Source organism: Nerophis lumbriciformis, linkage group LG06 (genome assembly GCF_033978685.3).
Source record: "Nerophis lumbriciformis linkage group LG06, RoL_Nlum_v2.1, whole genome shotgun sequence".
Lineage (NCBI taxonomy): Eukaryota > Metazoa > Chordata > Actinopteri > Syngnathiformes > Syngnathidae > Nerophis > Nerophis lumbriciformis.
Window position 1 is genome coordinate 20,934,262 of NC_084553.2, and position 11,689 is coordinate 20,945,950.

Below are 11,689 nucleotides of genomic sequence, written 5' to 3' on the forward strand. Positions count from 1 at the left end.
AGGGATCCTAGTGGGCCAGGCCAATCTTTCCTTATCTCTAAACTAAAACTGGGGAAATGTGTAGAGTGTTCTAGGCTTCAGACATGATTTTGTATCAGAATTACTTGAGGAAGAAAATGCCTGGTTAGACTTTGTGTATGTAGTGTGTGCCTTTCTTGCTTTACAGCTATGCTGTTATTATGCTGTTTGTTACTTATGTATGTTATGTTGCAGCTATTTAAAATAGTTTTGTCAATTTGTTCTGGTGAGAAACAAATTGGCCTTTGTAACATATCTTTGTCTTTGTGTGTTGTATGTAAACCACATGGCTTAGCAGAGTTGAGTGATGCAAATGCATGTCAAGTTGATCAACAGATTGTATTATTCTCCAGTGCAATAACAGTACTGAAATGAAGGCTAAAAGGGCATTAATTGGAGCTTTAAAAAAAAAAGAAAAAAGAAGTAACTAAATAGTTACTTTTCACAGTAACGCATTACTTTTTGGTGTAAGTAACTGAGTTAGTAACTGAGTTACTTTTGAAATGAAGTAACTAGTAACTGTAACTAGTTACTGCTTTTCAGTAACTAACCCAACACTGCCAAGGACACAACGGCAGTGACTAGGATGGCGGAAGCGGGGATCGAACCTGCAACCCTCAAGTTGCTGGCACGGCCGCTCTACCAACCGAGCTATACCGCCCCATTTAATTACTGTCTGCCATTTTGCTCAGTCTTTGTCAGTCGCAAACGACAACGGTACTCTCGTATTACGTCATCACAGAAGTCACGCAAGATTAGCGCGGCCATATTTTGTAATAGATACAATAACAATACAATCAACCAATTCATGACTTTCCAACCGGACATCGACCAATCCATATTACATCAGGTCGATCCACAGGCTCGCCAAACGATGTATTCATATCTCTAAAGTTAAAATCGGTTATCAGTTTGTACCAATTCATTTTTACACCCCTAAAATAAATATAAATATATAGATAAATATATAAACATCGCTGTGTCGGCAATCTTTATTTAGCAGGTAAATCTACTGTTAAAGTGTTGGTTACTGCTTGAATGTTTAAAATGTGAGCAATAAAGTGTTTCCTCTTGTTAATTCAACCTAAATTGTTAGTTGTGAATGTGAATGCATTGGCCATTAATTGTTGTTTACTTGCTTGTTTGTATCCATAACTCATTTATACCTAATTGCCGGTATTTTATTATTTCTCAGTTACAATGGTGGATTTTTTCTTTTTTGCTAAAAAGTTAGTGAGTAATTTCGAATCAAATCATTCTAAAAAAAGTGAGATTGTCCCTGAATCATATCGGCAATCACAAATATTGAATCAAATCGAATCGTTAAAACGAATCGTTACACCCCTATACTTTGTCCTACCATTGTTTGTGTTTCTTAAAACTCGGCTGGCCTCATAAAAAGCTCCTCCCCCTCGGGCTGATAGTGTATACTTAATTTCCAAATAAGTACGTACACCTCAATGACACGTCACAACCAAGTCAGACTGCTCCACACCGCGGTCAGGGGCAGCCAAAACTGTATGCAAACTCTCTCCTAAATGCATAAACCTTATGATTTGATGCTTTGGCAAAACTGAGTCTTTCCGTTTTAAACTCACTAAAAACTGAAATAAATACAATTGAGGCAAGGGTCTAGATCAGTGGTTCTTAATCTTGTTGGAGGTACCGAACTCCACCAGTTTCATATGCGCATTCACCGAACCCTTCTTTAGTGAAAAATAAAATGTTTTTTTTTTTTTCAAATTCAAGAAAAAGTCATGTTTTTTTACTGGTGCACAAAATGAACTGTGCATGAACATCACCTTGTTCAAACAACAAAACCAACACAGTGCATGAACTCACAACAAATTACACACATTACCATGAATTGATTAACGTGGACCCGTGGAAGTTGAAAAACTTATTCGGGTGTTACTATTTAGTGGTCAATTGTACGGAATATGTACTGTACTGTGTAAACTGTACTGTTTCATATAATGTATTCTCTTCCTTTGCAATCTGCTAGTAAAAGTTTCAATCTATCAATCAAACAACCTGCAAATCAGATGGAAAATTAGAGGGAACATTGTTTGGGGGTATCCATAATACGCTGATAGGGAGAAGTTTTTATTTACACGATAAGTCGGATGTGTCTTTACCTCCATGGCGGAGACTCCGCCGAACCCCTGAGGCCGACTCACCGAACCCCTAGGGTTCGATCAAACCCAGGTTAAGAAGCACTGGTATAGATAGAAACGCTCCTTTCAGTCCCTTACAAAAAGATATTCCCTCCGTTGGCTGACAGCAGACTCCTCCATTGTGTTAAAAGATCATTAAAACGTTATTCACAAATACTGTTAGCAAGTTAAGTCATGCAATTTGAAGCTAACACAATAGAATGATACATCGCTAGGGTTTGACTGTCATCAACAACTGTTGTGTGATTGCTCCTCTTCTTTTGGTGTGCACATACAGTATGCACAATGTGCAACTTCTCTTTGTATCCTGTTTTTACTTGTTTGCATTGTTAGGCTCTGAAATGCGATTATCATGTGAAAAAAAAAAAGCTTTATTCCATTCTCAGTTGAAAAGCAGGGCCTACGTTACATATTGTACCTATTTTTTCTGTGCAATTTAGCAAGTTTAAACAATGCTCTAGAAATGTCCGTATTGAACCGCCACTTAGCTAGAGAGGAGTGGAAAGTTCAACCACGAATATGCAATTATTGCTGCATTGTCAAAGACGTGTTTCACCGCCAACGTGCAGTTGTCATGGAAACAAAGTTCATGAACTAATAAAAATGAACAATTTAATTGAAGCTGTCAATGGGGGGAAAGCTCAAATAAGTCTCAAGGATTTAGAAAGTAACCAGTGCATTTATTTACAGCAGACATAAATTCATGAAACATTCAGATTTTAAAATAAAAAATAGATTTTATTAACACATTTAGTATTTAACATTTTTAAAAAGTTGACAGCAACAAGAACATTATAGAACATTATAACAATATAGAAAGACTGCAATGCGATCTCGCCTCGCCCCTCATTGCTGGCAATGATAACTGCATTACTCCAAATTGTAAACGTGGCCATGTACAGACAGAAATGATATGTTGCCATGCAAATGAGATGCTTCTAACTATCTTGTTTGTTTAATAAAGGAACTGCCTTGGCACGCATATATGTGTCCTCTTTTTGGGATTTCCATATATAGACCTGTTATATATGAAACTATCAATACATTACTTCTTTGTTGCATAAAGCAGAAATAAAATTAAAACTTGATGCTCTGCCTGGGCGGCGTACCTCCCTAATATAATGGTATGCGAAACACTGCAAGATATAATTCTTCCACTTTTTCTGCTAATTAGAGATAAGAAGCACAGCTTTTTGCAAGGCAGTAATCCATCCTAAACAATTGCTAATCCCATATAGGAAGTGTGACGTAATGACATAAAAGAGTTGTAAGGAGAGTCAGATCTCCACATGAACTTTTATAATGTCATTTCATGATTGTAACTTTCCAGTAACACTGTTTACAATATATATTATAACAATTAAATAGACAATATTTATAATATTATATTAGTAAGACAGTTTTAAATCAACAATTAGGCATGAAAGGAATGTGTCCTTTTTTGTGACAATAGTTTCCCTCTGCAGTGATTGACTGTCTATGGCAAGGGCCCCTAAACTTTTTGACTTTGGGCCCACATTAGGTTAAAAGAACTTGGCCGGGCTATCTATTTGTGTGTGCATACATATATATTATAAATATATAAATAAACAATTTAATATACACAGTATATTTCATATATATATATATAGGCCTACTCAGTGGCCTAGTGGTTAGAGTGTCCGCCCTGAGATCGGTAGGTTGTGGGTTCAAACCCCGGCCGAGTCATACCAAAGACTATAAAAATGGGACCCATTACCTCCCTGCTTGGCACTCAGTATCAAGGGTTGGAATTGGGGGTCAAATCACCAAAAATGATTCCCGGGCGCGGCCACCGCTGCTGCCCACTGCTCCCCTCACCTCCCAGGGGGTGATCAAGGGTGATGGGTCAAATGCAGAGAATAATTTCGCCACACCTAGTGTGTGTGTGACAATCATTGGTACTTTAACTTTAACTTTAACTTTAAATGTATAAGTAAGCAAACAAAGGCTCCTAATTTAGCTGCTGACATATGCAGTAACATATTGTGTCATTTTCCATTCTATTATTTTGTCAAAATTATTAAGGACAAGCTGTAGAAAATGAATTATTAATCTACTTGTTCATTTTCTGTTAATATCTGCTTACTTTCTCTTTTAACATGTTCTATCTACACTTCTGTTAAAATGTAACAATCACTTATTCTTCTGTTGTTTGGATGCTTTACATTAGTTTTGGATGATACCACAAATTTAGGTATCAATCCAATACCAAGTAGTTACAGGGTCATATATTGGTCATATTCAAAGTCCTCATGTGTCCAGGGACATATTTCCTGAGTTTATAAACATAATTTAAATTAGAAAAAAATTAAATAATATTTTGGGATGCTAAAAATATTGATGTAATCATAGTAGTATCGATACGCTCCTGTACTTGGTATCATTACAGTGGATGTTAGGTGTAGATCCACCAATGGCGTTTGTTTACATTGTGTCGACGGTGAGCTATCGTATCCTCCTACGGAAGGGGTCGGCAACCCGCGGCTCCGGAGCCGCATGCGGCTCTTTGATCATTCTGATGCGGCTCAGCTGCATACTTCCTGACCCCCCCGATTTTCCCGGGAGACTTCTGGATTTCAGTGCCTCTCGCAATACACTACCGGGATTAATATTCTCCGATTTTCACTCTTACAATAATAATAAGGGCGTGCCATGATGGTACAGCATCTAGCGCCCTCTACAATCTGTATATACAGCATGCCAGCCCAGCCTCTTGTTGAATGCATCTTCTGCTTGCACACGCAAGTGACAGCAAGGCATACTTGGTCAACAGCCACACAGGTAACACCAGCGTTTCTCAAAGTGTGGGGCGCGCCCCACTGGTGGGGAATAGAGACATGACAGGTGGGGCGCGAGGAACGGGAGGAAATTTCACTTTAAATTTTTTTTTTTATTATTATATTCTTAGATTTTCTTTTTTATTATGCTTTCATTTTCTATACACACTGTAAATCACTTTGTGATTCTGTCTATGAAATCCGCTATATAAATAAATGGAAATTACCGGTACTTATTTTTACTGTAGGCTTTAAATTTCTCGGTAGAAGCGAAAGTTTGACAGACATAGCAACAGTAACTAACGGGGGCGGGGCTAAGCGGAACAAACTTTTGCGCGGATGGGTAGCAGGCTAATGTGTGGACCACAATTACACAAATATATACATTTGTGACTCGCACCTCAAAGGTCGTCGAGCCAGAGCCAGCGCCTGCAGAGAAACAAAAATCTGACGGGCACACACTGTGTCATTCACCGGTAAGCACTCGCGTCAAGGCAGCTCAGCCCCGAACTCAATGAGGTTTTAACAGATGTTGTGAGCGCGGTAAATTTGATCAAAACACGACCACTGAAAGTGCGACTGTTCTCTGCAGTGTGTGAGGAAATGGGAGCTGATCATACAGCCGTGCTGTTTCACAGTGAAGCAAGGTGGCTCTCCTGGGGCAAAGTGCTGTCACTTGCCCTGTCTTGCCAAATGCATAGCTCCTCCTTTTTTTTTTGCAGAGATTGCAAAGTGGCACTTTTATTTTATTTATTATTGAACTTGATGTTATTTTATGTTATTGAGTTTGAATGTATACAACTTGATATTCAATAAATTTGAAAATGTTAAAGCTTGGCATTAGCGCTCTGTTGGGGCGATGGGGGCAGGTGGGGCTTGAAAACTCCTCCTTGTCCAAAGTGGGGGATGACAAAAAAAGTTTGAGAACCACTGGGTAACACTGACGGTGGCCATATAAAAGAACTTTAAGACTCTTACTAATAATGCGCCACACTTTGAACCAAAACCAAACAAGAATGACAAACACATTTCGGGAGAACATCTGCACCTTAACACAATATAAACACAACAGAACAAATACCCAGAATCCCATGCAGCCCTGACTCTTCCGGGCTACATTATACACCCCTGCTACCACCAAACCCCGCCCCCACCCCAACCCTGCTCCCTCACACATCAAACCCCCCCCCCCCTCTGTGCGTCGGTTGAGGTGGGCGGGGTTTGGTAGCGGGGGTGTATAATGTAGCCCGGAAGAGTTAGGGCTGCATGGGATTCTGGGTATTTGTTCTGTTGTGTTTATGTTGTGTTACGGTGCAGATGTTCTCCCGAAATGTGTTTGTCATTCTTGTTTGGTGTGGGTTCACAGTGTGGCGCATTATTAGTAAGAGTGTTAAAGTTTTTTATACCGCCACCGTCAGTGTAACATGTGTGGTTGTTGACCAAGTATGCCTTGCTGTCACTTACGTAAGCAAGCAGAAGCCCCGTACAACGTGTGGCCAGGCCGGCACGCTGGTTGTAGTGGGCTCTAAATGCTGTACCATCACGACACGTTCGATAGTATAGCACCGCTAAAACAAAAAAGGGCCCCTAAAAGGCGCACCCCATGGTTTACAGAAGAAACCAGAGCTCATAAATTATCATGTAGAAAGTTGGAACGCAAATGGCGCGCGACCAAGCTTGAGGTTTTCCATCAAGCATGGAGTGATAGTTTAATATCGTATAAACGCATGCTTACCTTAGCTAAAGCTAAATATTACTCAAATCTCATCCGCCTCAACAAAAACGACCCTAAATTTTTGTTTAGTACAGTAGCATCGCTAACCCAACAAGGGACTCCTCCCAATAGCTCCACCCACTCGGCAGATGACTTTATGAATTTCTTTAATAAGAAAATTGAACTCATTAGAAAGGAGATTAAAGACAACGCATCCCAGCTACAACTGGGTTCTATTAACACAGATACAACTGTATCTACGAAGGATACTGCAATACAAAATAGTCTCTCTCTTTTTGATGAAATAACATTAGAGGAACTATTACGGCGTGTAAGTGGGATAAAACAAACAACATGTTTACTTGACCCACTTCCTGGGAAACTTATCAAGGAGCTTTTTGTATTATTAGGTCCATCAGTGCTAAATATTATAAACTTATCACTTTCCTCTGGCACTGTTCCCCTAGCATTCAAGAAAGCGGTTATTCATCCTCTGCTCAAAAGACCTAACCTTGATCCTGACCTCATGGTAAACTACCGACCGGTGTCCCACCTTCCCTTTATTTCGAAAATCCTCGAAAAAATTGTAACACAGCAGCTAAATGAACACTTAGTGTCTAACAATCTCTGTGAACCTTTTCAATCCGGTTTCAGGGCAAATCACTCTACGGAGACAGCCCTCGCAAACATGACTAATGATCTACTGCTAACGATGGATTCTGATGCGTCATCTATGTTGCTGCTTCTTGATCTTAGCGCTGCTTTCGATACCGTCGATCATAATATTTTATTAGAGCGTATCAAAACACGTATTGGTATGTCAGACTTAGCTTTGTCGTGGTTTAACTCTTATCTTACTGACAGGATGCAATGCGTCTCCCATAATAATGTGACCTCGGACTATGTTAAGGTAACGTGCGGAGTTCCTCAGGGTTCGGTTCTTGGCCCTGCACTCTTTAGTATTTACATGCTGCCGCTAGGCGACATCATACGCAAATACGGTGTTAGCTTTCATTGTTTTGCTGATGACACCCAACTCTACATGCCCCTAAAGCTGACCAACACGCCGGATTGTAGTCAGCTGGAGGCATGTCTTAATGAAATTAAACAATGGATGTCCGCTAACTTCTTGCAACTCAACGCCAAGAAAACGGAAATACTGATTATTGGTCCTGCTAAACACCGACATTTATTTAATAATACCACCTTAACATTTGACAACCAAACAATTACACAAGGCGAATCAGTAAAGAATCTGGGTATTATTTTCGACCCAACTCTCTCCTTTGAATCACACATTAAGAGTGTTACTAAAACGGCCTTCTTTCATCTCCGTAATATCGCTAAAATTCGTTCTATTTTATCTACTAGCGACGCTGAGATCATTATTCATGCGTTCGTTACGTCTCGTCTCGACTACTGTAACGTATTATTTTCAGGTCTCCCTATGTCTAGCATTAAAAGACTACAATTGGTACAAAATGCGGCTGCTAGACTTTTGACAAGAACAAGAAAGTTTGATCATATTACGCCTATACTGGCTCACCTGCACTGGCTTCCTGTGCACTTAAGATGTGACTTTAAGGTTTTACTACTTACGTATAAAATACTACACGGTCTAGCTCTGTCCTATCTTGTTGATTGCATTGTACCATATGTCCCGGCAAGAAATCTGCGTTCAAAGAACTCCGGCTTATTAGTGATTCCCAGAGCCCCAAAAAAGTCTGCGGGCTATAGAGCGTTTTCTATTCGGGCTCCAGTACTATGGAATGCCCTCCCGGTAACAATTAGAGATGCTACCTCAGTAGAAGCATTTAAGTCCCATCTTAAAACTCATTTGTATACTCTAGCCTTTAAATAGCCCCCCTGTTAGACCAGTTGATCTGCCGTTTCTTTTCTTTTCTCCTCTGCTCCCCTTTTCCTTGTGGAGAGGGGGGGGCACAGGTCCGGTGGCCATGCTGACTGTCCAGAGTCGGGACCCGGGGTGGACCGCTCGCCTGTGCATCGGCTGGGAACATCTCTGCGCTGCTGACCCGTCTCCGCTCGGGATGGTGTCCTGCTGGCCCCACTATGGACTGGACTCTTACTATTATGTTGGATCCACTATGGACTGGACTCTCACAATATTATGTCAGACCCACTCGACATCCATTGCTTTCGGTCTCCCCTAGAGGGGGGGGGTTACCCACATATGCGGTCCTCTCCAAGGTTTCTCATAGTCATTCACATCGACGTCCCACTGGGGTGAGTTTTTCCTTGCCCTTATGTGGGCTTTGTACCGAGGATGTCGTTGTGGCTTGTGCAGCCCTTTGAGACACTTGTGATTTAGGGCTATATAAATAAACATTGATGACATTGAGAGAATAGTTGCCCCGGAATTAGTAGTCTGCCGGAATAATCGGGAGGGTTGACAGGCGCTGTCAGGCGCCATTCATAAAAAAACTTACTTTATTTATCGCCATGGAGGCGAGGATTAGTGATTTAGAAGTCGCTAAAACACTGCCGATGGCGGATGGACGTTAGCCGCTAGCAAGCTAGCCATCTCTTAAAGCACCTCTTCCTGAGGGCGTTTCAGTGCTATAACTTCACCTTTATCGTTATTTTTTAAGCCAAAATGTGTCTGTTCTCCCTTTTCTGTCTACACACATTGTCTGCTTGTAAGTACTCCGTGATTGTGCACTGCTGAACATGCTCCTCTGCTCGTAAACCAGCATTGACGTGACGACGATGGGGGTGCGGGGGGTGGGGGACCGGTACTTTTTAGAGGTGGTATAGTACCGAATATGATTCATTAGTATTGCGGTACTATACTAATACCGGTATACCGTACAACCCTAATATTTATATATATATATATATATATATATATATACAAACCCCGTTTCCATATGAGTTGGGAAATTGTGTTAGCTGTAAATATAAACGGAATACAAAGATTTGCAAATCCTTTTCAACCCATATTCAATTGAATGCACTACAAAGACAAGATATTTGATGTTCAAACTCATAAACTTTATTTTTTTTTGCAAATAATAATTAACTTAGAATTTCATGGCTGCAATACGTGCCAAAGTAGTTGGGAAAGGGCATGTTCACCAATGTGTTACATGCCCTTTCCTTTTAACAACACTCAGTAAACGTTTGGGAACTGAGGAGACACATTTTTGAAGCTTCTCAGGTGGAATTCTTTCCCATTCTTGCTTGATGTACAGCTTTAGTTGTTCAACAGTCCGGGGGTCTCCGTTGTGGTATTTTAGGCTTCATAATGCGCCACACATTTTCAATGGGAGACAGGTCTGGACTACAGGCAGGCCAATCTAGTACCCGTACTCTTTTACTATGAAGCCACGTTGATGTAACACGTGGCTTGGCATTGTCTTGCTGAAATAAGCAGGGGCGTCCATGGTAACGTTGCTTGGATGGCAACATATGTTGCTCCAAAACCTGTATGTACCTTTCAGCATTAATGGCGCCTTCACAGATGTGTAAGTTACCCATGTCTTGGGCACTAATGCACCCCCATACCATCACAGATGCTGGCTTTTCAACTTTGCGCCTATAACAATCCGGATGGTTCTTTTCCTCTTTGGTCCGAAGGACACGATGTCCACAGTTTCCAAAAACAATTTGAAATGTGGACTCGTCAGACCACAGAACACTTTTCCACTTTGTATCAGTCCATCTTAGATGAGCTCAGGCCCAGCGAAGCCGACAGCGTTTCTGGGTGTTGTTGATAAACGGTTTTTGCCTTGCATAGGAGAGTTTTAACTTGCACTTACAGATGTAGTGACCAACTGTAGTTACTGATAATGGGTTTCTGAAGTGTTCCTGAGCCCATGTGGTGATATCCTTTACACACTCATGTCGATTGTTGATGCAGTACAGCCTGAGGGATCGAAGGTCACGGGCTTAGCTGCTTACGTGCAGTGATTTCTCCAGATTCTCTGAACCCTTTGATGATATTACGGACCGTAGATGGTGAAATCCCTAAATATCTTGCAATAGGTGGTTGAGAAAGGTTTTTCTTAAACTGTTCAACAATTTGCTCACGCATTTGTTGACAAAGTGGTGACCCTCGCCCCATCCTTGTTTGTGAATGACTGAGCATTTCATGGAATCTACTTTTATTTCCAATCATGGCACCCACCTGTTCCCAATTTGCCTGTTCACCTGTGGGATGTTCCAAATAAGTGTTTGATGAGCATTCCTCAACTTTATCAGTATTTATTGCCACCTTTCCCAACTTCTTTGTCACGTGTTGCTGGCATCAAATTCTAAAGTTAATGTTTATTTGCAAAAAAAAAATGTTTATCAGTTTGAACATCAAAAATGTTGTCTTTGTAGCATATTCAACTGAATATGGGTTGAAAATGATTTGCAAATCATTGAATTCCGTTTATATTTACATCTAACACAATTTCCCAACTCATATGGAAACGGGGTTTGTATATATACATATATATATATATATATATATATATATATATATATATATATATATATATATATATATATACATATATATATATATATATATTTTTTTTTTTTTTTTTTTAATTTGGGACTTCCCGCGGCCCAGATTGTGGACGCTACGCCCACGGCCGTAATTTGGAGACCCCTGGTTTATGTGTTGTATAAATGGTCTTACCTTCATAAGAACAGACTCACTGAGTTTTTCTCTGTTGACTATCTTGACAGCAACCTTCTGGTATGTGACACAGTGGACGCCCAACTTGACAAGACCTGCAAAACACATAGCACAGCAAACTGAGCTTAAAAAACAGCATCTTCTTATATTAGCGCTTATGCACACTGGCACCAACTAGAGATGAGTTGGCTAAGTGTAAAATTGAGCTGCATTTTTAAATTGAAGAAACTGCCGTTCTGAATGTGTCCACTGGATGTCGCGATGGCAATTCTGTTAGGCAAGCAAATAGTTTATACCGGGGCGAGCAAGTATACCAAACAAGATGTACACAGTA

General features: G+C 40.5%; 1 protein-coding gene across 6 annotated transcripts in view; it reads right to left on the reverse strand.

Annotated features, from left to right (window-relative positions):
- The window catches only part of LOC133608567 (serine/threonine-protein kinase BRSK2-like), a 217,136-nt gene that overhangs the window by 111,961 nt on the left and 93,486 nt on the right, over positions 1-11,689 (reverse strand). For all 6 annotated transcript variants that reach the window (XM_072913351.1, XM_061963882.2, XM_061963879.2 and 3 more), the window contains exon 2: positions 11,356-11,450. In XM_072913351.1, coding sequence (XP_072769452.1) covers positions 11,356-11,450 — 95 coding nt within the window. The remainder of the gene's footprint in view (positions 1-11,355; positions 11,451-11,689) is intronic.